At 42.6% G+C, this 27,777-nt stretch overlaps 2 protein-coding genes and 1 long non-coding RNA gene across 5 annotated transcripts in view; 1 reads left to right on the top strand and 2 right to left on the bottom strand.

The window, feature by feature from the left end:
* Positions 1-10,557, bottom strand: part of CAPSL (calcyphosine like) — a 29,787-nt gene extending 19,230 nt beyond the window's left edge. For both annotated transcript variants that reach the window (XM_002930835.4, XM_034657017.1), the window contains exon 1: positions 10,408-10,557. The gene's annotated coding sequence lies outside the window, so the exon portion shown is untranslated. The remainder of the gene's footprint in view (positions 1-10,407) is intronic.
* Positions 124-10,162, top strand: LOC117801600. Of its 2 annotated transcripts, none has more exons than XR_004624331.1 (3): positions 124-239; positions 370-493; positions 6,982-10,162. It is a non-coding gene; the product is annotated as an uncharacterized LOC117801600 (long non-coding RNA). The 2 variants fall into 2 exon arrangements; XR_004624332.1 differs by having other exon boundaries at positions 6,899-10,162.
* A 2,201-nt stretch (positions 10,558-12,758) lies between the features above and the next one.
* Positions 12,759-27,777, bottom strand: part of LOC100477369 (UDP-glucuronosyltransferase 3A2-like) — a 31,001-nt gene continuing 15,982 nt past the window's right edge. The window contains exons 4-7 of the mRNA XM_034657016.1: positions 25,082-25,613; positions 18,879-19,110; positions 17,152-17,371; positions 12,759-16,012 (exon numbers count right to left, since the gene is read on the bottom strand). Of these exons, the coding sequence (XP_034512907.1) occupies positions 15,736-16,012; positions 17,152-17,371; positions 18,879-19,110; positions 25,082-25,613 (1,261 nt within the window). The 3' untranslated portion in view covers positions 12,759-15,735. The remainder of the gene's footprint in view (positions 16,013-17,151; positions 17,372-18,878; positions 19,111-25,081; positions 25,614-27,777) is intronic.

Raw genomic sequence — 27,777 nt, 5'->3', positions numbered from 1 at the left:
AAAGCCACTTGCTCCCGAGTCGTGGCTGACACCCAAACGTAGACCTTCTGACGTTCAAGCAGAGCTCTTCCTACTTTACCACCTTTGTGAAGCAAGATAAAAGAACCTCGAAGCACAGTTAGACGGTAACCACCCACGGGAGAGCAGGGCAGCGTCCGGGAAAGCATCCTGAGGGTTCTAGCTCCCGAGGCCACCTTACACAGTGACCACGCACATGGTGACCCCTGGAGTTGACTTTGGTACAGGAAAAAGAAGTCCATTCTCTTCCTGCCACGATTCTTGAAATGCCCGTATGAGCCATCCGCTTTCATCACTTAGTTACCCAGTTCATCAACAAACAGCTAATATGTTCTATGTGCTCTTTTCTAGTCACCCGTGTTGGAGAGGAAGGATGACTGCAAGGAGCAAGCCCTTGAGTAGCATAGAATCTTAAATTTGATTGAAGATAAACCGCTGAAGTCCCGTGGGGAAGCAGGACAGGAAACAAAGTTTGGTAAGAGCTGGAGGGGTTCAAAGCAAGCACGATAGGGGAGGGTTTTGGTGAAGAAGGGCGACGCTTAGGGCTTCCAGAGTTTGCATTAAGGCTCCAGGCACCTTGGCGAGATTCTGTCCCCAAACGTGTCACCTACATCACTGCAGGGCACAAAGCGTCCCTTGACGGCAGAAGACCCTCCCTGAGCCTCTAGGAGCAGGCCTGGTGACAACAGAGGCGATCCAGCCCTGCCAGAACAGGGGTAGAAAGAGGATGGCCTCCCATGGGCGTGGCTGCAGCACCACCTGGTGTTGACACTGCGTCTGCGCATTTCCCGGGGCTGGGAGCGTTGGGTCCCTTTCTCCAATAAATGTTCATTAAGGGCTTAGTTTAGAGCGGGTCACTGGGTTAGATTAGGGAAGAGGGAATAAGAAACACAGTGCTTCCGGAGGAGATGGGGGGAGAACAACCCACTTACTCAGCCACCGCAAATCGGAAAATGGTGGCTAACCCTGCCTTGGAGTGGGGCTTTCTGAAGACTTCTCAGAGAAGATGATGTCTAAGCCTTACTTCTAAAGGAAAGAGCTGTTTTCGAGGCTAGGGTTGGGGGGGAGGTGGAAGAAGGAAGGGCACTGGGCATTTCCCAAGTGCCAAGGCCCAAGCGAAAGAGAAAGTGGTATAATCACAGAAAAGCAAGTATTCTAGCATGATTGCAGTATGGTGGGCCAGTGGTGAGATGACGCGTTTGTTGGGATAGGGAGGGAATATGGAAAGGGGAGATTGGGAGAAAGAGGACACTGGGCAGGTAAGCAGACATCAGATCCCAAGGAGCCTGGGACACATGCTGGGCAGTTTAGATCCTGCACTGAGAGCAACAGGAGACCACAAGGGGCTTCAATGAGGGGGTGACAGTCTGCGTTGTCAAAGAGCCCTCTGATTCAGTGCGGACAATGGGCGGGGAGGTGGCACAGACTGGGGACAGCCAGGTGAGAGGTCCCGCTGACTGGGTGGAGGTATTGGCAGCGAGGGCAGAGAAAGGAAAAGAGATCAGAGATGGAGAGTACTGGAATGTGCAGTGTGAAGGAGAGGGAGGGCTTGGGGGTGCAGCCAGAGCTCCTGCTCCCACTCCCCACCCCCACCCACACCCCCACCGGCTGATGAGGAGAAACATTCACGGAGCAGCAACAGGCAGACACCTGGAGATGTGGGGCACAGGACGGGTGGAGCCTCCAGCAGCAAAGTCAAAGGAGACTTTGCAGCAAGGGTCACCGGGTCTCCTTACATGGGAGCTACTTAAGGCTCCCTCATCCCACTGTGTTGCCTGCCACTGTTAAAGCGCTCTGCTTGAATTTCAAAAGAATCATTGTGGGACAGGATATGGAAAGGTAAAATTGCATGGAGGTCTGTCTCTTCATGAGTCTTGGTGAAAGTCTTTGCTGAGTTCAGGGACGTATTTAAACTGAACCTTTGGCGGCGGCGGGGGGCGGGGTCGGTAACAGCGCAAGCCCCAGCTTGTGGTCTTTGGTGCCCTCTCGTGGTAGTAAGCTGAATTACAGCTCTTGTGGCAATGAGCTGAACTCTGTCTCTATTTCTGTCTCTCTCCCATGAATCTGCACCCAAAAACCTGCACACAGAGGTGGATCTTAAAACCAAAGAGACAGCCCCAGGAATCATTTATCCAGACATCCATAAAGAGAAAGCATCAAGATCTTCCACATCCTCTTTGATGCAAAATCCAAAAGAAAAGTCTCACTCCACCCTCTAAAGCACACTACCCTCTTTGGTTTTTTGTGACACTACACTTCTGGTTTTCCTCTTTCATAAAAAATAAGGTTCATGAAGACACAGAGGGAGCTGAAGCAGGTTTAGTCCGTCAGACAAACTTAAGAGAAGGGGAAAGTTAGCCTGTAAAAGTTGGGGGGAACAAGATTAGGGAAACACGGTAGGGGAAACAGAGGGGAGGTGGGCCGTGTGCCGAGCAGGAGGAGGGAGAGTAGGCTGGCCTCGCCTGGCTGGGCAGGCATGCGCACCATGAGGATTGGACCTGGTTTTGCCTGGAGAGTGCTCCATTGCACCCCACTGCTTGGGGCACTGAGACAGTGGGACAGCGTATTCTGTGAGGAAACTGTGAGGAAGTCACGCAAGCCCAGCCCCGTGAGAACAGTAACTGCCAGCAGAGCCATCCAGTCTTTCCAAAGACTTCTCCTGCCTCTTGATGCCATCAAGCCCATTTTCCCTACAGCCAGGCCATGCAGTGTGTTTGGCCTTAAAAACATTTTAAGGCATTTCTGTAGCTGTTAAATACCTGTGCCATTATATTTACCACTTCACTAGTAAGGGACCCAGAATTGCTATAACAACTCCGTGTGATTTTAAACACTCTTCTATTTAGAGAAAAGAAACCAGTAAGGCAATGTCATGAGTGGGCAGCTGCTGCTTAAACTATAGGGCTTCACGCTCATTCTTAGGAGGTGGAAGACGTACTGGCCTTCTCGCAAGCCCACATCCCAGCCAAACCTTTCCCCATCTGCCAGTTCAGGCTTGACCCTAAGCCTAAGAGCCATCCCCCTGGGGATGGAGGACATGCAGGGGTTTTTAGCCTTTCTCTACTTGGGAACGGGATGTAAAACTCAAATTTTGATTTAGACTCCGTACACCTTTTAATACTTGAAATGTCATCCAGGGATGGGGTGTGACATACAACAGATCGTGTTCAAAGGCAATGGCTGGGAAATATTGAACATCTCTACTGACTGCAGTCTGTTTGATAAACTCGTTACTGCTATGTGGTAGATGGCAAGAGTTCCTCACGAGTTCCCCTTAGAAAATGCTCCTCTGGATAAATTAGATCCCAGTGCTCAGAGTAGCCTAGCAGGTGGTTAGGAGCTGCCCCCTCTGAGACCGAAATGAAAGACTCAGGTGGTTTGAGGAAAGACCTGGTTTTGCAGTAGAGTCCTGGGAACCTGCCCCCACCCCGAGTATCATAACAGGTGTGGGTCATTGTTGACATCCTGGGGGATCCTTCACTGACCCCATCCGAGCTCAATTCAGCTAAACAGACCCTTAGCATCTCTAGCTACTAGCAAGGGACTGTGCTAGTTGTTCGGGCGGTATTACAGAGCTGCGGTTCCAGCCAGGCATGATTTCACCACCCCCCTCCCCACCTTCCCTGTCCCCAGGGGATATTGGACAATGTTTGGAGACATGTTTGGTTGTCACAACAGGGGTTTTGGGTAATACCGGCATCTAGTGAGTAGAAGCCGGAGATGCGCTAAGCATCCTACGATGCACACGACAGCCCTGCCCACCAGGAACCCTCCAGAATGCCAGTAGTCCCCAAGTTGTGCAGTCCTGCCGGAAAGAAAGAACTGGGAGCATCTGGGGCAATGAGAGCCCCAGAAGTGTGGTTGAAAAATAAATGTCCGTGCCCCACCCCAAGCACAGTGAGTTAGAATTTCTAGGTGTGAGCGCAGGGATCTGCATGGGGCTCGACACGGGGCTCAAACTCACGACCTTGCGATCAAGACCCTGAGATCAAGACCTGAGCTGAGATCAACAGTCAGATGCGTAGCTAACTGAGCCACCCAGGGGCCCCTTCAGAGGGTTTTAACGTGCACGAGGGTTTGAGAATATAAGCAACAGGAGCTACAAGGTCCCTCTGGTGGCAGGAGCGAGACCTGGAGGGAAGGGCTAGGGGAACAAGGATAACATAACACAGGATAAAGGTCAGGCATGAAGAGAAGTGGTGGTAACCACAATTCTAACCACTCCGGGGGCCACGCCCGAGGCTCGATGCTTTACACGTACGAGCACACGGCCTCAGTCGGTGGGTTCTATCAAATACTGCCGTCCTATTCCAGGAAGTCGGCATAGACCCAGAGAACCCGGGGCACTGGCCCAACAAAGTCCCAGAGGCAGTGACAGAGTCAGCCCAGAAACCTCAGTGCTCTGCCTACGTCCCCACGTTCAACAGCGAAGCCATGGCTTGGGGAATTCAGGGAAGGTCCGTGAAATGAGAAGGAAAGCAAAAGCTTCAAGGAAGAGACTGCCTTGGAGGGCTGGAAGGCTCTCACTGCAGAGGAGGGACGGGGACAGCAGCACAGAGCAAAGCCAGGCACCGGCGTGTCCAAAACACCACCTGTCTCCTTCAGCCTCAGGGCCCTTGCTTAGTTAGTAGAGGGATGGGCAAAGTGTTGGGTTTTTGTTTTGTTTTTCTGAAATCTAAATTCAAAGCTACTGCAATGATTATCTTCCATTTTATTTACTCTTTTCCCACAAATTATTTTTAAAATTCTTCCACATCATATGAATACATGGAACAGCTGGGTTTTGTTTGGATGACCAACTTCTACATAGATCTAAAGTATGACAGTGTGTAATCTACATGTTAATGACATGAGCGCACTGGAAATGAGATGTCACTGAAGTCTGGCCTCTTATCGGGTTCTCTCGGGGCCGAAATACATTTTTTCAAGATGTTTCAAATTCCTGCTTCAGCTGTTGTTAATAGGCAGGTTTCTCCAGAGCCCATGTCTGCTCAATCATAGTCTTTATTTTTTTCTGCTGATCTTTGGGATGATTTAAGTCCTCGTGTTACTGTTTATGATATGGCATGATTAGAGAATAATGTTTTATAAATATCAGTGTTTAAAGTGTCTATTTCATACATCTGCTTGAAATACCATTTTATTAATTCAATCAGGACTGGGGTTCAGGCTCAGGAAGATCGGCAGCTAGCGTGCAATGTTTAAGGAGGCCCCCAATCTCAGGACTGTGCAAATGTCAACCGTGCACTTGCCCAAGCCTAAAAGTGAGTGCCTCCTTAAATATTGGGCCCTACGTGCCTACTTTGTTTATTGAACGCCTGTTATGTGCCACACAGTGGTAATGAATGAGACAGCCAAGGCCCCTTCCAGTTTACATTTCTCAGAGTAGTTTTAACTTTGTTGAATTTGAACTACAGCTGATTTTCCAGACATTGCCACTGGCTTGTTCTAAGGTCATTCCAATCTCCTTTGTCTGCTGCATTCCGCTTTCAGCTGGGCGACCACATGAATGAGTTCTGGCCAGAGACTCAGCTGAAAGTACTGAGGGCTCTGGGAGAACTCTTCCACGTCATTTGCCTCTTCCTGCCTTGAACAAGAATGCAATGTCCGGAGATGTGGCAGCGTTTGTGCTGTCATGAGGAAAAAGCCAGGGGAATCACAGAGATAACAACTTAGAGCCCTACTATCACTGTGCTGCTGAACCAAGTCAGCATCCATCACGTGAGGAACATGAGCCCCTATTTGCTGAATACACTGTCGGTCAGGTTCTCTGTTACAGCCAAAAGTATTTCTAACTGATAAAATTGGCAAAAGCTTATTTGTACAGAGCTTGGGTTGACCCTAGATATTGACATTTACCTGGGTAAAATAACTAGCAATCAGGGTGAGGAGAGAAGCCCCCCCTGAGAAGTGGGAGGGAAGATAAAGTAACTCCATTATAATCTGTTCTCTCCATAGAATGTTAGCAGCATTTAGCAACCTCTGCAGCATTCTTGGCTACGAAGAGAGTGAGAAATATGGTTTAGCCTTGTATTCAAGGACCCATATAACTAACACAATGTGATACCAGGTTTACGAAAGCACAGAGGTCTCAGGGTTACGAGATCTTTATAATGAGCATCCCCGGGGAATCTCGGGGGGCAGGAGGCAGTGTGATAATACTCTCCTTGCTGTCTCCTTCTCCATCTTGCTCTGCCTTGAGTCTCTGGGGTTTTTACCAGGAACTTGCTTGCAATCTATTCTGGTTAGGCATCATGCCACAAGAAAGATCTTAACCAGAGTAAGAAAAGATCTAAGCTAAACAAAAATAAGCAAAGATTTGGCTGGATTTGTGTACAAAATGCAAAAGAAAAAAAAAAACAGGACAAAAGAAAAATAAAAGTTTTGTTCCAAACTCCCTGGTTTTCGTGACTCTGCTCTTAGGACCAACCAGACAATGTTCCAATATCCCACTTTTCAGGTACCATGAGACCTTGGCCTCAGTGATCTCAAACCACTGTGAAGACAAACCCCAAGTGCCTATCTTCTACTACTTCCGGGTGGGAATAAAGGTCTGACTACCGTTTGTATTTTTGCAACATTAGAAGCCAAAATCACTTACTTAGTAACTACTTCGTGTTCACTTACAATGCTTCCTTTGCAGTCATTTGTCTATGTAATGTTTACTTTGTAGCCCTTTAGAAATCCAGCCAATGGTTTGCATCTTGCAGGCTCTTAACCGATACTTCCAGAAAACCAGGAAGTGTCGATGGATAGAAATCCAATGTCAGAATGACAGCATCAGTGTAGACTGGCATATCAGACAGGAACTGTGTCCAGCTACTCACCACAGAAACAGGTGATTGTCTCTGAAAATGATAGAGGTTTATTTTCCTCTCAGGTAAAGAAGTCTGGAGGCATTTCAGAGAGTCCATGTCCCAAGAAACTATGATCTTTCTACCTTACTATTGTTTTTACCCTCAGAGTTGCCTCAAGTTACACAACAACCGTACCTCTTCCCACCATTACATCCGCACGCCAGGCAGCAGAGAAGAGCGAGGACAAGAAGAGCGTGCTTGCCGGCCGAGCCATCCCTCCTCAATGGCTCCCGCAGGACTCCACCCAGCTCCTTCCACTGAAATCTCATTGGCCAGTCCCGCAAAGGAGGCTGGTGCTATGGTCAGAATGTGTATGCCCTTCCAAAATTCATAAGTTGAAATCCTAACTCCCAGTAGTAGGAGGTGGGGACTTTGGCAGGGACTTAAATCATGAAGGTAGAGCCTTCATGACCAGGATTAGTGCCTTATCAAGGAGGCTCTGGAGAGACTCCAGCCCCTTCCACCACCTGAGCAGTAGCAGGAAGATGGCGGCTCTATACCAGGCAGAGGGCCCAACCATGCTGGTGTCTTGGTCTGGGATTCCTAGCCCGCCAAATTATGAGAAATACAATTTTGTTTTTATGAGCTACCCAGTCTGAGGTATTTTGCTAGAGCAGCCCAAACAGATTAAGTCAGCTGAGAAACCTAATTTTGGGCTGGGTACTTTGCCATCCTTCAGGTTGTGTTTATAAAGAAGAGGAAACTGGCAGCTGGCAGTTTCTGCCACAGTTGGCAGAAGAAATGGAGTCCTTCTAGAAAGTAAGTGTGTGAGCACATCCAGATCAGTTTATTCCATGACATCGTGAGAGGCAACCAGATCACCCTGATGGAGGAGACTAATAGGAATCCTGGAATCAGAAGTTAGCACATTGGTGATTTCTGGGCCCTCGGCCTCTGTTCCCCCAAAGAAACTAAAATCCACCTTTCCCTGGGCAGTTATCAAGAAGACCCTGAGTTTATGCGAACATGACCTAAAATGATCTAGACCTGGGGACATCAAACCACAGCCCCTCCACCTAGATTAGATTCCTCTTTCAATCTTCTCAACCTACGCCATTCTCCTGCACACCTTGTCTTGAAAATCACAGTAAAAATGGAGATGAACTCACTCCCATCACCTCCTGCAAGTCTGTAAAGGTATTTATCTCCAAAAACATCCTGACTTTGTCCTCCCTTCCCCCCAAAGGAAGTGAGAATTGCCTCCCGTCTAAGCATAATCTCCACCTACAGCACAAATGCCAACCCCACTTCAACCCTCGGTCATCAGTTATGCCCTTTCCTCCCCTCCACCAGCTCCTCTTCTTAGTTCATGAATCAGAGGTCCCTCCTACAGTGGTCCCTCCATCCTAGACTGCCTCTAGCTCTCTCCCTTCAAAACCCAGCTACCTGAAGGAGTCTCTCGTTTCTCCACTTTCTCACGTTCCATTCATACTTCAGTCCACTGCAGTCTGGTCTCCACTGTCCCTCCACAGGGCACTGTCTCAGGAAGCACTGCCAACCCGGTTGCCAACTTCAACAGTCACTCCTAGTTTCTATCTCACTTTGCCCAGCAGTTGACTCTATGGATCATTCTTCCTTCTTAAAACTTCTCTCTCAATGTCTATGAACCTACTTTCCTCTGTCTCCCTTCCTCTCAGGTCTGACCTATTTTGCCTCCTGCCTTCTGCCTGCTCTTTAAAATCCTCCTGTTTCCCAGGATTTGGTTATTTATCCTCATCATGCTCTCATGTCATCCCATGGCCATTCTAGCCACATCCACGGACAGAATGATGGCTCCCAAATCTTTATTGCAACTCATGCACTGTGCTAGCCTTGAGTCAGATTTCCAATTTCCCACAAAGTGTGTGCGCTTCAATGACCTACAGGCACCTCAAGTTTAACGTTCCAGAACCAAGTTCATTACCTTTTCTTCCTGTTCCTTGCCTCAGGAAATGACACCACCGTCTCCCCAGGTCACTCACTGAACATTATCCTAGACCCCTCCTCACCCTCTACGTCCAATCAACAGCCACTGTAGAATTCACCATCGTGACCCCCTTGCCTCTCTGTTCCCTCCCTCACCTCCGTTGCCATGAATGCCACCTTAGTCCAGGACCTGGTCATCTCCCATATCCACTATTGCAATTGCCTCTTAGCTGATTCCTTGTCTCTGGTCTTCCCCACTCCAACCATCCTCCAGACGACTCTCAAAGCAATCTTTAAAAATTGGAAATCTGAGCTTCACACTCTAATCAAAAACCCTTTTGTGGCTCCCCACTGTGGGCAGATAAAGAGCAAACATGTTAGCATTTGAGGCATACACTGGCCCTGCCTGTCTCTCCAGACTTGTTTCTAGTAATTCTCCACCCCTTTAAAATCTATTCTGCATTTATACCCACTCACATTCACCAAACACACTATGGTATTCTGTCCTTGTGCCTTTATACGTGCAGTCCCGTGTTAAGGACTACCTGCCCTCACTTGTTGGCCTAGAGAAGTCCCGTTCTTCCTTGTATGGTCACTATGGTGAAGCCTCACATAACCACGCTCACCGGAGTGAAACAGCTGGCATCTTCCTTTGTATAGTCTGTTCAAAACCATGTTGAACCATGATGTAACTCTTCACTTTCAGAACTGCGTCTCCTACTAGACTATAAGGTTCTTAAGGGCAAAGCTTGTAAAGTTTGCGTCTCCCGGTCCTGGTCATATCATCAGCATGTAGCATCCTGCTACTAGATTGCTATTGGAATTGAGCTTTGCTATTGTTATTAGATCAATGCTATTTGAATATAAATAGAAATGAATGTCCACAATTTAAATCTCAATATTTAAGATGCACAATTCCAAAATAAAGATGTTTCTGTAGTAATAAGATTTTGGTAAAAAACAAAAAATAAGAGCTCTAAAAAGAGGAAACAATTTCATCTACATAGTATGATTTAACTACACCCCAGACGGAAGGCAAGATAAATGGTATTGCTATTTAATAAGGTCCTTCTCAATTTTGTGATCAATCAAATCAACTCTATAATTTTTAGCAAGCTGTCCCAGCCCACTTTAATATGAATTCTGTTTTTTTTTTTTTATTTAAGTGGTCAGTTCAGCAGGGTATGGCAGAAACAGCACATCTTCGAACATCAGAAAAACCAAGATCTGAATCAAAGTTCAGTCTCTTAATTGTATTATGACTTGGAGATATTTAATCTTTTGAAGCTCGGTTTTTTCAATGGTCATCCGGGCTAGTTGAAGCAATTCACCCAAACACTTCACACTTCGGTACCCTGTACATAGTGACTGCTCAATGATGTTTATTTCCTTCCCCTTTACAGAATAAAATTGATTTTTGTACCTTTTTATCTGAGCGCTTCTTCACAAAGTTGACAAATCCTCTCCCAGAAACAGGCGATTTCCTCCCTAGACTGACAACCAGGAACTTTCATCAACTGCTGGTTTTCTCTCTAGAGAATAACACCTTTCATCTTCTCTCTCTGTCTTTAGCTAAAACTAAACAAAGTGATCAAGTCAACATAATAGATCAAAAACATTGATTTACCTTTAGTGCTAACCTGCTGCCACCAGTTGCTGGGAACTGAAACTATGGACGCAGTCCCCGTGTGTGTCTGGAAGGGCTCAGTCCCTCGCGTCCATCCCCGGCCTCCTCCTGGTCACCTTCCCTTCGCAGTCTTGCTGGCTGCCCTCCTGGCCCTATTGCACCGGCTTGGACTCACCGAAGCACAGCCACAACCTGATTGGCTCAGCTCACTGTTAATCCCTACCTTGGCCCTGCCTTCTCTGAAGTTTACACTTTTGTTGCCTAGGAAATGCCCTGGCTGTGAAAGCCCAGGCAGCTTCTCCGGAGGGAAGCCAGCAGGAAGTGTATCTGGGAACTGTTTGGTTTCAAGGCCAGCGTCAAAACTTGCCTCATATGTTGTATAAAATAATGTTCAGCAAATTGCCTTACTACGTTAGGCAACCCCTTCCTGCCCTTCTGTTGTCTCCAGATGGCACCTGCTAGGGTGTCCAATTATCTCTCAGGTGAGACTTAAAACCTCAACCCACAGGAGACACCACGTGTAATTCTAAGTGATTCAAAGTCCTCTCTCCTTCTCCACAAGCTCACATTGACAGGATGCCGTTCCTTACTCTTTCCGTTAGTGTCCTCTTTTCTCCTTTCTTCTCTTCTCACTTCTCTTCTCTTTTCACACTTGTTCCATAGCAATGAGTTTGCCAGATTAGAAGCAGTCTAGTGCTGTTTAGAAAACAGTACCTAACTCATGCTCTCCTTCATTGTTGTACCCATGACATCCACCCTACCTCATCATTTCCACTGCTTCTCTTGCTTTGTAGCCCAAAGAAACTAGGACTCTAATGATGAAGACTGGATCCACATTCTGTTCCGCACTGCACATTACGTGGATTCGCAGGCAAGTGTGGTCATTGATTTCTACAGTCCCTACAGAGGACATTATATTTGTCTTGTCCACTTCTCACCCTCACCCTGGAGATCAAGGAGGTGATATTCTCTGTGGATTTTAATGAAGACTTGCCTTGGTTGAAGGAATGACCATCAGACTGTGATTTGAGGAACAAGAAGGGGCCACTTACAAAATAAGTCCTTTGTCTCTCTTTTAGGATTAATGCTGTTTTCAGAAGGTCCCTCTTTATGATACATGACACCCACCAAGCAGTAGAAAGCTACTGACACTGGCAGAGTATTTGATGTGCGACCCACCTCTACCCCAGGATAGTTCTGAGTGTCTTCCCTACACACCATTAGCTTTTCATCCAAAAACATCCCTTCTTACTGCAGCTGACCTCGAGGTACTAGCTGTATCATTTTATTTTCACTAAGTGAAATTACTAAGGTAAACTAACCACTGAAACAAGATGCACTGACAATGAGAGTTAAGTCTATCTTCCGATTAATTAATCACTAAGACTGTGGAAAGCCAGGTGAGAGGACCAAGATACTCTGGATCATCTTTGCATCTTCCAGAGCTCCCAGCATGATGCTTTGTACAAACATGAAATCAGTCAGTGTTGGCTGAATCAAATTGTTGAACTGGGTGAAACGCACTCATATTAAGGACATTCAAAATATGAAATCTAGAAAGAATTAGTTCCTTGGACAAAGTAGAAGTTGGCTTAAAACAAGTATTCCATTTACCTCCTTTTTCAAGGTAATTGGCTGACACTTAAACAAATAACCATCTCACAGTAGCCCGCAATTAGGACGTGATAAACCAAACAACAGAAGATTGACGTGGGGAGAAATGACATCTATAGAGCATTTGCTGTAGGAACCAATACGGGGTCACGGTTGGCGCTAATGTAGAAACAGATAAGCAGAAGAATCATTACGGAATGAAGGGAAACGTGAATGACAGATTGAAGTCCATTTCAGCGTCTTAAAATGTACCTCCAAATACGTGTATTTTATATGTAGATACTTCGTGTGTCGTGTTTCATGCCCATTAAAGACCAACAAATTAAATATTTTGCCTGTGTTTATCATTTCTCAAATATGTTATTTTAGGTTATAATTATGGAATGACTCCAGGTCCCACTCACAGAATGAATTTGCATTAAGTCGAACATGAACCCTTACTCTGTTTACCATTAGCCCTCTGATTCTTCAAGAAGTGGTTCCAATTCTTATGCACATGTATCTTTTCTCTCTTCAAAACTGTGTTAGCTGCACTACTTTAGAAATTATTAAAATGTTTGCATTTCTAATTATATTCAAATGCAACAATAATTCATGAATACTACATTTTAAGGGACTCAACAGAATGACACTGAAAAACACATCTCACACATAGAGATTTTCAAATCAATTTTAAAGTATAATTCGTATACAACAAGCTGCATCCATTAAATGGATATAATACAAATGTTCTTCAATTCACGTATTGATGGGCATGTAGTTTTTTCTTAGTCTGGGGTCATTATACATAAAGCTGTTATGAACACTTGTGTACAGATTTCCAAGTGGACATAGGCTCTCATTAACTTGAGTAAACACCTCGAAGTAGAATAGCTGGGTCATGTGGCAAGTGTGTGCTGAACTGAGAAGCTGTGGAGTGATTTCGCTCTGTGGCTGCACCATTTCCTGCTCCCCTCAGCAATGGAATGGGTATGAGCTCCAGCAGTTCCATCTTCTTGCTAACTATTCATATGATCAGACTTTTTAATTTTAATCGTTCTAGTAGGTGCATTATGATACCGTGGTTTTATTTTGCACTTCTCTAATGACAGATGTGTCCAGTAATTCTTCATGTGATTATTGGCCCTTTGCATATCTTCTTTTGAGAAGTGTCTGCTCAAACCTTTTTGTTCATTTTTGTATTGGTTGTAAGATTTGTTTAGATATTCTAGATACAAGTTCTTTGAGAAATGTGCTGGCAATATTTTCTCCTGGTTGATGGGTTATATTTGTCTTAAGAGTGGAAGTTTTTCATTTTGACAAAATTCAGTTTATCAAATGTCTTTCTTTTTTATTTGAGCTTGTGTGATCTGAATAATAAATCTGTGCTACACTGACTTCTAGAAAGTCCATAGCTTCAGTGTTTACATTTAGGTCAATGATACACTTTGAGTTCATTTTTGTGTATGGTATGCACTGACAGTCAATGTCCTTTTGTATATGTCATTAAGTAAAAATCAAAGGCCATTCAGATATCAGTTGTTCCAGTATAATCTGCTGAAGAGATTTTTTTTTCCCATTGACTTGTGTTTGCACCTTCTTCATAAATCAACTGAACATGTCTGTGTGGATGTATTTCAGAGTTTTCAAGATACACTTGGAGTGGCAGCAGAAACTAACTGCAGAGGCTTGTATTCCATGCAATGAGGGCCAACAAAGGATCTGAACCAGGGAATGATGAGATCAGATGTCCACACCACCAAGGCCATGCTGACAGTCTGCCCAGTGAAGAAGGTTTCGATGGAATAAGACTAGAGACATCAACTCAGCTCACTGGCTGCCTTTGATCAGATTCCCTGGATGGAAGTGGAACTTAGGAAGCAGTAGGCACAAAGTTGGCCTCCCTGAGTTATAAGTATCCAGGGAGGATGACATGATGGGAGTGGGAACAGGAGTCATCAGCTGGCAGCCTCATGAGGGGAAAAAATCTTGGTTATTCATTCTAACAACAACACAGAGAAAGCTTCAGGTCTGCCTTTCAGGAACAATTACCAGAGACCAATTTCAGAGATTTCATAAGAATTGCAGAAATAAGACCTTGAATTACACACACACACACACACACACACACACGTGTCCTCATGGGGCATGCTTGTGGCTGTAGGTGACATTGTGCAGCAAGAGAATTCAGTAGACACCTGGCACCAGCTCTGTATTCTACCCAGAAAATCCTATCCTAACGTTGTCAAGGGTGGACCTCTTTTCACTTTGGCAGGAAGTATTTGAAGTGGCTGCTTCATCATCCATTTGAATTATTTCAACATGTGGTCACAACTTTGAATCAGGCAATCAAAACCTGTGGTGTCTGGGGCCATCCCATATATCTACTGTTCTCTTCACTGTGTTTCATATACAAGATACTGTACATTTGAAATGTTTAAGGATACATTGAATTTCACATGAAAACACAAAAGCAAATATGATGGCACAATCATAGGAAGGTAAAATATATTAGACAAGGAACCTACTGGAGAGGGAGCCTGGTGTCTAGTAAAGGAGATAGAAAAGTCAAAAAAAAAAAAAGAGGGGGGAGCTACAAACAATCACATGGAGCCCCCACACCAGCCCTTTTCAGAGAATCAAACACTAAACATATAAAAACCCTGGTGGTTAAGACACACATATTTGGGTGTATTTTGTGAGGAACTGAATGCAATTCCTACACGTAGAGGGATATTCTATGCCATATTTGGGGAGCAGACAGATGTTTCCTAAATCAATAAAGTCCTGGGAACTGCTGTTATCATGGGACCTGAGGTTCCAGGGATTCATAGGGAGGTCCAGGATCTTCAAGTGAGGTCTTCATAACTATATTTTAAGAGGGGCAATCTTGAGAAGAGAACTGTGAGAAGTGAAAACCACAGCAGTAGCTGTGACTCAAAGCAGCCTCCACGTCTGACCAGCAAAGGAGATGTTCCTCACAGAAGGACACTCAGCACAGAGACCACAGGTGGAGTCCTGGGAAGGTCATCCCTGCATAGCTATAGGGTGGAGACCAGACTTCCTGAGCTTGGAGGTGAGGTGAAAAGGAGATGCAAAAGGAAAACCCAACATGGAATTACTGGCCAGGATCTTATATCATATCATGAAATGTGAGGATGGAGAAAGGGAAGAGAAACTGAGAGGTGTCAGACACCAAGGATGAAGTAGGCATGGCCCTATGTCTAGACACGGAGTAGAGAGGATGGTGGGGCTGTCTGCTGAAGGTTTGGGTCTGAGGGAGGAGACCACTGAAGAGAGGCAAGTCAAGAAACCAAGATCAAACATAGACACAGAAAGTAGAACAGGAGTTGCCAGGGTGTGCGGCTGGTGGTGGGGGCAGGCAAATGAGGAATTACTATTTGATCAGCATGGAGTTTGAGTTTGGGAAGACGAAAACTGTTCTGGAATGGGTGGTGATGATGTTTCCATGATAATGTCAGTGTGTTCAATGCCACTGACTGTACAATTAATGGCTAAATAGTAAGTTCTATAAAATATATATTTTACCACAATTTGAAAAAATAATCCCAAGATTACTTCATAAGAATTTCCAAACAGAGGCAGAAACAGTGAGGAGATATTTCTGCACCATCCTCAAGTGCCAATATGGGGAAGACACCAGGGGTGTCCTGTGCTGGGGAAAGCCTTCTACATCCAGTGGCTCCCTGAATATCCCTCATGGGTGCACCTCCATCAGGCCTTCTTCAGCTTCCTGGACCCACACACCCATCTGGCCACCATGCCCAGCAGCTTCCCACAGAGCCACAGGGTGCCCAGGGTGACCACCAGCAGGAACAAGACGACGTCCAGCAGGTACTGCTCATGCCATGGCTGCTGCAGGGCACGGGGCTTGAGGTGTGCCGCACCCCCTGTCTGGAGGATGTGGTCGATCCAGCCCACCAGCCTCTGGGCAGGAGTCAGGGGGTGGGAGCGCCTGATGATGCTGGCGGCCACAGCTGCTGACTTGTACCTGTTGGCAGTGACAAAGGTGGGTGTTACTCATGTGGTCTTAGGAGTCTTAGAGACCTTGCATCACACACACGCACACATTTTCATCCATATGCACAGAAGACTCAGTTTCAAGAAAAGTGGTTAGCCTGGTCTTATCACAGTCTAGCTGGGTCCCATTGAAAAGTTCTAACTGGTCTGTCCATGCAGAGATCCACGCTTAGGGCTAAGAGTGTTAAATTATAAAAAGGTGATTAAGCTATAAGGACAAGTCTCTACCCAAGGACACTTTTGGTACAAAAAAGGAAAATGTGTATAGGAGTATATGTGATGTAACATACACCTGATTCAGAGTAAATGTCCTTGAGACCCTAATAAGATATTCAGTTCATCGTGATTTTCACATCATTGTGCTGGATGGCAATTTACATAAGAGAACATGGGGCCTTTTACTGACTCACTTAACAGAAATTCATCACATCTTACTTTCTGACAGGCCCTGTGCTAGGCCCTGGGAACACAAGGAAAATCAAGAGATACACTTGGCCATCCAGGGGAGCTAACTCTCTACTTTCTAGTGTAAGGGACACACAATAAATTAAAACAGAAGGAAACAGGGTTGTTACTATTCCTGAGAAGAGTTAAGAAAAAATGAATAACGATTGAATGGGGGTGGGAGAAAGGAGTACATTTAAGACTGTCACACAAAGACCTCCTGCCTCTCTGAGGAGAGGACGTTGGAGATGAGTCCAACTGTCATGAGGGAACTAGGTCTGCAGAGAGAAGGGAAGGATATCCTAGGGAGCAGCACTGACAAACGGTCTGAAGCAGGAAACACTGTGGCATATTGGAGGACAGGAAGGTGATCTCCTGCTCAGTGTGATTTTACTATCAGTAGCCCCAAAATATAAGACCTCTCATAGACCCTTTGTAAGTAGGTCAGAGTCCTCACCAGCCTTAGAGTAGAAATTGTTCTCAACATGCAATCTGAATTGCCTAGTCTCGTTCTCAGAGCAAACAGGTCATCTATAAGCAGCGCACACACATTATTCCGTGTCCTGGAAGTTTCAGCTTTTATTGCAAAAAATGTGCCACGCAGTGCCTTTTGTGTTGGATGTCTTCATTCAGCCTAAGTTACCACAAGCCCAGAAAGCTCCATACCTCTTGTCTTCTATGACTTCCTTCATCTTCAGAGCCAATGTCTCTGCCTTAACCTGCTTTAACTGGATAGAGACACCAAACTTTTTGGCTTCTACTCGGATCAAGTTTTCAGCCTGTTCTCCAAGGACAGGAATCCCTACCATGGGTACACCATGTTGGATGGCTTCCATTATGCTATTCAATCCACCATGGGTGACAAAAAGACGAATCTGTGGGTGAGCTGTTGCAAATCAGGAACAGAGCAGAATATTTCAGGGTGAACATTTTCAGAACATCTTTGAAAGTATCAAGGGCAGAAAAAAATACAAAGGGATCTCAAATTATGTTGGAGAAAATGGATTTACTGAATTAGCTTGACACACTCAAGGGTGCATATTCCACAAGATACAAAATTCTTGTCTTATCTCCATACAGAGATTCCTCTAAATCAATCCATCTAAGACTCAGAACCCTGGGGCAGCTACTGAGAACAGTACTAAGCACAGCATTTTCATCCATCCATCCATCCATCCATCCATCCATCTATCCCTCCATCCATCCTTATCTTTCCACTCTGTCTCTCCCTTTGCTTCTCTTATGTCTGTTATCTCACTATTACTTTCTCCCAGTGCCACTCTCTGTTTATCTGATTAACTATCTCTGTCTCTCTCTCTCTCTCTCTGTCTCTATTTCTTGCTCTCCGAGTCTCATGCTCTCCCTTTCACTGCCCATTCACTTCCCTCTAATCTGAAGGCTAACACTTTCACTGACATCACATCTCACGTGGCATCCATCAAACTTACACTGTATGTGGTTTCTCCTCAATTTCACAAGAAATCCTCTAAAGTAGGCAATGATGGACCACCCATCTCAGTATTTCCAGTTCCTGTGTGCTCATCCCACTCTAATTTAGAGAAAACTAGAACAAGTGCTAATAATGAAGAGTTCATCTCAAAACTGCCTCTCAGTAGGGATGTGCATCAGAATCTATCTGTGTTTCTTTGAAAGTCAGAATCATTTTCCCTATACCATGCCTTGTAAATAAATGTGCAGAACCCTCTATCTTAAGCTCCCAATATCTTTGTGAGCCATAATCTTGAGGAAGAATGTTTGATATAGTCAGTGGTTGTGGCACTGAGGGGCTCCAAAAAGTGGCACAAGGACAAAGGGGTGCGAGGAGCTCTCTGTTACCAGACAATTTGATGGACATATTAACCAGCTAAGGCTGAGAGGTTACTCAGCTTGACTCTCAGATATTTTAGCACGCCCTTCAGACATGGTCAGCAAAACTTTGTGAAAGTAGGAGTACACCTTTTGGGGCAAAGAAGAGTGACCCAATATGTGTGAGCAAGTTTCTACAGTGGCATGGGGCCTAATAGATTCTCAAGTGTTAAGGGAAAACAGTGGCAACATGTCCCATGGTATGTGATCTCAGAATCCATAAACTGACTAAGTTTGGGTAACCTTGTTGAGTGCCAAATATGGTAAGGTCAAAACAGCCTGATGACAATATCACTTCTGGTGGCAGGTATCAGGACTGCAATAGAAAGAAAGAAGAAAACATGGCAGTTTTAGCCATTTAGGAAGCACAGCCTGATTTCCCAAGAACTCCAGCTGGCTGCTCCATTACTGTCCTGTAAAGATTATCTTTAGCTACCAGCTGCCCTTTCTCATGCTAGTGGGATTGCCCAGTGGAAACCTAAAGATACATAAATGGAAAGAGAGAAATAGGTCTGTACAGTCCTTACCCAAGAGGTCATTCTGAGGAAGCCAGTCCACAATTTTCACATTTGCTGCCAATTTGACATCTTTGGGCCAATGAGAAGGATTACACTTCCATATCACCCCTTGAGACAGATGAGCAAAGGCACTGTTCATCTCTCTGACAGCTTCTTGGGACTGGCAGATGCTCACCATGGAGCCCAGGGCCACAAGGACAAAACCAGAGTCTCCAAACTTGGCAATGAAATTCTCAAATTCCTGGAAAGAGGTAAGATAGGAAAGGAGGTGAACACAGTTGTTCATGAAAGCCTAGACAGCCCTGAAATGAAAGTCAGCTTTTTACTGAATACACCCTCTTGAAATGGTTGCCTACAGCTTGCTGTCTTGAAATGGTTCTCTTGGCCACTGGACAGCTGAGTGCCCTCTGCATTGTGCTCATATCCATGTGTCTGGTGGCCTTGAACTCATTCTTCTGAGACCTCAGGACACATCCTACCATATAAACACTTTCAATAATCACAAATGAATGTGAAGACAGCTGTAGGTGTCCAGCCACTCCCACAATAACCCACACTGTCCTTGAGGCACTCAAAGCATACTGTAGCACCAACATCTAGATCCAGGACTTGCACGTATAACAATGTTTTATAGAAGAGCAAAGTTGAGGTGGTGGGAATCTTTCTTCACTGAAAACATGGCCTCAGTACCAGGGTCATCCTCATCTCTCATTCTAGGTGTGGGGAGATATGGTCATTTAGGAGCGTTCCAATGCCAGACCAGAGGAGCTAGTGCCTGGGAGAGTGCCAGTTGCTGTCCTGGCCCATTAGGAGGCAGCATGCCTTCTGGAGGCTGAGGCAGATGCTGGGGAAATGTCTCTATGGTGTGTCTCCTTCATATACTTATTAGCCATCTGTCTGTCTTCTTTGTTGAGGGATCTCAGAAGGTTTTTGCTCCATTTTTAAATTATTGGTTTTCTTGTTAAATTTTAAGAGTTCTCTGTATACTGTATATATTTGTGTGTATAAAGCATTGCATATTTTGAATAACAGTCTTGAACAGATAGGTCTGTTCCAAATATTTGCTCTTGTTCTGTGGCTCCTCTTTTTATTGTCTTGACAGTGCCTGCCCAGAACAGAATTTTTTTTTAAGATTTTTATCTATTTATTTAAGAGAAGAGAGAGAGTGCAAGCAGGCACATATGAAAGACAGAGAGAGAGAGAGAGAGAGAGAGAACACGAGCAAGGGGGAGGGACAGAGGGAGAAGCATGCTCCAGTTAGCAGGGAACCCGATGCAGGGCTTCATTCCAGGATCCTACGTTCATGACCTGAGCCTAAGGAAGACGCTTAACTGACTGAGCCACCCAGGTGTCTCCGCAACAGAAATTTTCAATTTAGCGCACTTTCAATTCCTTCTTTCAAAGAACATGACTTAGGTTTCACATTTAAAAAGTTTTCATCAAACCATAGATCATCTAGATTTTCTCCGATATCATATTGTAAATTTTTATATTTTTGCATTTTATATTAAGCCTGTGGTCCATTTTGAGCTAATTTTCTTGCAGGGTGTACAGTCTAATTTATTCTGTGTGTGTGCACATATCCATTTTTCCAGCACCACTTTTTTGAAAGTCTATGTTTTCTCTGTCTTCACTTCTATGTGAAACATCAGTTCACTAAATCTGTGTGCATCTCTTTTGGGGTTCTATTGTGTTACATTTACGATTCATCTAATCTTTCATCAATATCATACTGTCTTGATTACGGTAGCTTTATAGTAAGTCATGAAGTTGAAAATGTCAGTCCTCCAACTTTGTTCTTCATTTTCAATATTGTGTTGGATTTTTGCTCTTTGGAATTTTTGCCTCCCCATGCAAATTTTAGAATCAGTTCATTAACATTTACAAAATAATTTGCTGAGATTTTGATTGTGCTTGCATTGAATGTATAGATCATTTTGGAGAGAACAAACTCTTGACAATATTGAGTCTTCCTATCCATGAACATGGACTTTCTCTCCACTTAGTTCTTTGATTTCCTTCATTAGAGTTTTGTAGTTTTCCTCATATAAATCTTTACATATTTTTGGATTTATTCCTAAGATCACATTTTTGGTGGTACTAATGTAAATGGCATAATGTTTTTAATTTCACATTCCCCCATGCATTGCTAATATATAAGAAAAGTATTGATTTTATACATTAAACTTGTATCCTGTGAGATTGCTATGATTGTTTCTATTCCACGAATTTTTATTTTTTATTTTTTGGCTTTTTCAGATTTTCAAGATGGACCATCATGTCATCTGCAAACACAACAGTTTTATTGCTTTCTTCCTTCCTAATCTATATGCCTTTTATTCTGGGTTTTGTTTTTTTTTTTTGTCTCATTACTTTTGTTAGGACAACCAGTATGAGGCTAAAAGGTGGCAGTGAGAGGACATACTTGCCTTGTATCTGATAGGTTGTCCTCTCATTTTCTATATAACATCCTTAGATATGGAGAAGTTCTTAATCCTGATGAAGCCCAATTTATCTATTTTTTGTTACTTATTTTCTCAATGTCATATCTACAAATTCATTGCCAAATAAGTCCATGAAGATTTATCCCTTTTTTTTCTTCTAAATATTTTACGGCTTTTAGCTCTTTCATTATGCCATTTATCTATTTTGAGTTAATTTTGGTATGTGGTATGAGAAGGGCTCAAAACACATTTTCTTTCAGATGAAAATTCAGTGAGCTCAGCACCATTTGCTGAAGAGACTATTCTTTCCTTCCTTGAATGGTTTTGACACCCCTGTCAAAAATGAATTAATCACAAATGTATGAGTCATACAATTGTGTTCTTTTTCATATTGTTTTGGTTATTCAGGGTCTCTTACATTTCCATATGAATTTGAAAATTGGCTTTTTCATTTCTATAAAAGGAAGAGGTCATTGCACTGTTGATAGGATTAGATCAAATCTATAGATCACTTTGAGTAGTATAGCTCTCTTAACAAGATTAAGCATCACAATCCATGGTCTGGAGATGTCTTTCTATTTATTTAGGTCTTCCTGAATTTCTTTCAGCAAATTTGTAGTGTCCAGTGTACATGTCTTTCAACTCCTCAGTTTAATTTGATCCTGTTGCAAATATTTTTCTTAACTTCATTTACAGATTGTTCATACTTGCTGTATGGTAACACAAATCATATTTGCATATTGATATTTTCCCCACAACTTTGCTAGATTTGTTTATTAAAACTAATAGTTTCTTTTTGGTGTATGAATTTTTTGGTATTTTCTACATAGAGAATTATGGCATATGAAAATCAAACTATTTCTACATGGTCCATTCGAATTTGGATGCCTTCTCTTTCTTTTTCTTGCCTACTTGCTCTGTCAAGGGCATATTTGAATAGCAGTGATGTAAGTGGGCATCTTAGACTACTGATCTTAAGCAGCACAATTGCTGCCTATCATAGCAAGTACGATCTTAGCTGGGAATGTTGCATATACTCTTTATCATGTTCAAGAAGTACATTTACACTCCTAGTTTTGTGAGTGTTTTTATCAAGAAAGTGTGTTAGTTTTGTCAAATAACTTTTCTGCATCTCCTGACATGAAGTGTTTTTTCCTCCCCTTCATTCTAATAATGTGTTGTATACATTAATTGATTTTGTTATATTAAGCCATTTATAAAATATCCTTCATCTCCTGCAAAAGTTATGATTTAAGTTTATATTGTGTGGTATTAATTAGTATAGAGCCACCCCTAGATGAATCTTAAGAAGTTTCTGATTTAATCCCCTAAAAATGAGTGTTGATACACTTTTGTCAATTCTTCAAAAACATTAATTTCTTCTTCTTCTGCATTGTTTGGTTGTCCCTAGCTCAAAGCCTTTACTCTATTATTCAATCTGGCTCTATTTGACTCAATCCAACACTACACCATAAGACCTACCATCCCAGGAGACCACTTAAAATCAGCTTTGCTGTCTTTTGATAACTGTAAGATTAATGTAAATCTATTACTTAAAATTTAAAAGAGCAGAGTATGACATCAGAATGAAAGAAAGAAAGAAAGAAAGAAAGAAAGAAAGAAAGACGAACTAAAGATGGACTGCACTGCAGGCAAATATGTAACCAGTCTCATCAAGGCCAGCAAATAGTTATGAAAACACCCTCTCACCAGAATCCCTACCCCCAGCATGTGGATATCCATATGAACAAGTATAAAATTCGATCCTCAGTTTACACCATACAACAACTCAACTCAAAATCGATAAACACCTGAAACTGCAGAGCTCTTTGAAGAAAATACTGGGAGAAAATTTCATGATATTGGTCTTGGCAATGATTTCAGTGATATTGCACAATGCACAAGAAAATGAAATATCAGACTCAAAACTAACCAACACTGAAACAACAATAACAACGAAACCAGTTGGTACTACATTAAACCAAAAAGCTTCTGAAAAGCTTCTGCACAGGAAAAGAAATGATCAACAGAGTAACAGACAACCTACAGAATGGAAAATATCTGCAAACTGTATTCCTGATAAGAGATTAATCTCCAAAATGTATAGGAAAAACCAACACCTCAATAGCAAAAAAGAAGAAGAAGAACTAGAAGAAGAAGAAAAAGAAAGAAAGAAAGAAAGAAAGAAAGAAAGAAAGAAAGAAAGAAAGAAAGAAAGGAAAGAAAGAAAGAAAGAAAGAAAGAAAGAAAGAAATCTTATAACCCCATTAAAAATAGGCTAAGGACTGGAATAGACATTCATCCAAAGACAACATGCAAATGGCAAACAGATATATGAAAAAATGTTCAGCAACACTAGTCATCAGGGAAATGCAAATCAATTCCACAATGAGATGTCAATTCATACCTATTATTATGGTTATTATTAAAAAACAGAAGACAACTGTTGATATGGAGAAAGAATAACTCTTACCTACTATTGTTGGGAATGAAAAATGGTGAAAGCACTAAGGAAAACAGTATGGAAATTCCCCCCCAAATTAAAAATAGAACCACCATATGATGGAGCAATCTGATTTCTCTTTCTGTACCTAAGAAAATGGAAAACAGGATCTCAAAGAGATATCTGCATTCCCATATTTATTGAGGAACTATTCACAAACCCAAGATATGGTAATAACCAAAATATCCATTCAAAAGATGAATGGTTAAATTGTATATTATATATATATATGTATATATATATATATATATATATATATATACACATACACACACACAATTACATATATAAAAAGAATGAAATTTTGCAATATGGGAAAACATGGATGAACCTTGAGGTCATAATGCTAGGTGACATAAGCCAGAAAGGCAAATACTGCATAAATTAACTTACCTGAAGCATCTAAAATAGTCAAATTAATAGAATCAAAAGTGTAAGTTGGTTTCCAAGGTTGGGGGAGGGGGAGCAATGAGGGAAAAGGGTAGCTATTATTCCATGGAGGAAGAGTTACAGGTAAATGAGATGAGTAAGATCTAGAGATCTAGGATACAACATGGTACCTAAGTCAACAATTATATATTGTACTATCAAAAATTTGATAAAGAGCTAAGTCTAATATTAAGTGCTTTTTACCACATAAAATAAAATTTAAAATAGAATACAATAGGGGCGCCTGGGTGGCACAGCGGTTAAGCGTCTGCCTTCGGCTCAGGGCGTGATCCCGGCGTTATGGGATCGAGCCCCACATCAGGCTCTTCCTCTATGAGCCTGCTTCTTCCTCTCCCACTCCCCCTGCTTGTGTTCCCTCTCTCGCTGGCTGTCTCTATCTCTGTCGAATAAATAAATTAAAAAATCTTAAAAAATAAAATAAAATAAAATAGAATAGAATACAATAGACTAGAAAATTAAAAATGAATTAAATTAAATTAAAAAATAAAAATGTATACCCTCATTGTTTTGCCTGTCTCACCACACTACCAATTCTGCACTGAAGAGCTCTGCATGAAGTCCATATTGAGACCTAAAGTTTTACTTACTTGTTTTTGTTTTTTTTTTTTTTTAAAGATTTTATTTATTTATTTGACAGAGATAGAGACAGCCAGAGAGAGAGGGAACACAAGCAGGGGGAGTGGGAGAGGAAGAAGCAGGCTCACAGCGGAGGAGCCCGATGTGGGGCTCGATCCCATAACGCCGGGATCACGCCCTGAGCCGAAGGCAGACGCTTAACCGCTGTGCCACCCAGGTGCCCCAAAAGTTTTACTTACTTGTGGTACTGGTTTAACAGGTCTGGCCAGTAAGCCTCCAACATACACAGTGTTGGGAAGCAGGGGCCGAGCAAACTCGAGGGCAAAGTCAGAGTTAATAAACCACAGCTCTGCTTTCTTTAGAAGATGAGACAAAACCGGCCTAGAACCTTCTGGGAAATGTTCCTTGATGGTGTTGTCAAACGTAGACTGGATTCGCCATTGCTTCATGGAGAAATCAAAGAACATCAGAAAATTCTTCACTCTGCCCCAGAAGTCCATGTGGTTGGTTAGCCAGGAACGGAATACTGGAATATAAGACACGGGGATTGGTAGCCCATGGTCCACACTGCCAAACTGGGTGGGAAGAATTGACACAAACTGCTTCCCAAGCTTCTCAGCAACCAGGAAAGAACAGAAGTCAAATGCTTCAACAAATACTAGGTCAAAGTTCTCATTTTTTAAGAAGTCCATGATATCTCCTCTCCTTAGCAAGTCACTGCATCGAATCCCCAGTTGTCCCATTAACTTTACAAAGTGGTCGAATGTTCCTCTGTTTAAAACAAAAGTAATGACAAATATTCATTGAAGGTGTTAATGTCACAATACTTAGGAGAATCTTTGGCTCAAAGAAAAAAACCCTGGTAAGTAAGACCATATCTGGCAGCAGCCCACCTATGTTACCAGTGTTCAACGAACACTCTGCTCTAGTCACTCTGCTCTGGATGTTTCTGCTTCCTAAAATATTCTCACCTCCTCCCCTCCCCTTTCTCTGACCAATCCATATGCACCCACTAGCAAAGCTAATTTAGGTACTCCTGCATTGAAAGTGTTCTCTGACACTAGTAGATCTCAGAGTTCCATGTCTAGTTGATACATTCTGTGATGTTCTGTTTAACCTTCATTTGTATACTGACCCTTTCTGAGCGACTGTGCTGTTTCCTGACCAAACTGTGGAATTAACTTCATGGTATCAATTATTCATGATGTAGCCCTTTTATTTGAAATTAAGTATATCCTGAATTTGACAGATAGCCTCACACAGGAACTTCCTGATGGTAATATTAGATTCCAGCTTCTAAGCTGAACATGAGATTTACATCTTCCTACCTGAAAAGATTAAGATTTAAACAAAAAAATAAAATAAAATAAAATCCTATTTGAAGTTAACTACTACCCTTCCACTTCATGCCAGCTGGAGTTCATTCACAAAAGTTCATGCTAAAAGTTTATCAGTATCTATTAAGACTCTTGCCAATGGCACTATTCCAGGAACTATTCTCTCAATGTTTTCCCATCAGTTCCTGCAAAGAAAATGATCCTTTTCATACAGCACGTGAGCAACAGATGAGAATATTCCTGACCAGAGGTTATAGGTCAGGTGCTTTGGAGACCCATGGGCTTCCTACTTGAATGAAGGACTGAGAGAATCCACAGCCTGGCAAACCTATAACCTGTACAACATTCTAACATGTCAGCCCACTGAAAGAAGACCCACAGGTGAGAGCTCATTAGCAATATGAAGACGCCTACACATGCTATAGAATCAACCAAAAGTGACAACAGATGATTAGCAGATGAAATTATCCTCTGTTATATTTTAAAAGATTTTCATAAAGAATGATTGCTAAATAGGATTGACAAATTCAGGACATGAAGTACAATTTCTTCTAAAGTAGAGCATGAATCATATTGAAATGAAGGTGATAAACTGAAAAATACAGGAAAGCACTGTGCTCAGTATATTGCACCATATTTAACATGCATGTGAAACCAGTCTTTGAGGGGCACCTGGGTGGCTCAGTTGGTTAAGCATCCGACCCAGATCTAGGCTCAGATCTTGATCTCAGGGTTGAGTTCTAGCCCTTTATTGGAATCCATGCTGGGCAAGGAGCCTACTTAAAAACAAAAACTGAACAAACAAACAAAAAAAAAAAACAGTCTTTGACATAATAAAGCTGAGGGAGAAGAGATGAGACATATAATTCAAAAATACATGAATAACAACATAAGATAAAATAGACAAAGTTTCAAATGAGTACTTTAGATTAGATCTCTTACGGATGAGAGAATTTGGTCTTCTAGTTTGACTAAGGAAATGGGCTTTACAGAAAAAGCCAGATTTTAGGACCACCTAGTAGCAAATAGAATTTCTTCATTTTTTAAAGATTTTATATACTTATTTGAGAGATAGAGAGCACAAGTGAAGGAAGAGGCAGAGATACAAGCAGACTTCCCCCTGAGCAGGAGCAGTCAGCTCAATCCCAGGACTCTGAGATCATGACCTGAGCCAAAGTCAGACATTTAACCAACTGAGCCAACCAGATGCCCTGCAAATAGAATTTCTAAGGAAAGAAGTGGGATGGACATTAGGCCTGTGTATTAACAAAGCAAGTGATAAATTTGTGTCTTTACCCTCTAATGTCAAAGATGAAGAACTTTCTGTACATCTCAGATAATGACAAAATCCCTCAGGTTACTCGCTGATTGTATATCACCAAGATATTTTTTTTAAATGAGTTTAAAAGGCAGTGGTTCAAGGTATTACATAAAAATATTCATAAGAATCTTTCTATTCTTGAATTTATGTGAGGAAAAGGTAGGAAAAATAAGTATAACCTGATGTTTCTCATTGCCTACCGACAATGAGAAATTAAGTTGTCTATCCCAACTTCTCTGTTATGGAGAATATATATGCAAATACTGTAGATGAAATG

Source organism: Ailuropoda melanoleuca, chromosome 3, assembly GCF_002007445.2.
Source record: "Ailuropoda melanoleuca isolate Jingjing chromosome 3, ASM200744v2, whole genome shotgun sequence".
Classification (NCBI taxonomy): domain Eukaryota; kingdom Metazoa; phylum Chordata; class Mammalia; order Carnivora; family Ursidae; genus Ailuropoda; species Ailuropoda melanoleuca.
This window is presented reverse-complemented; position numbering and strand designations above follow the sequence as displayed.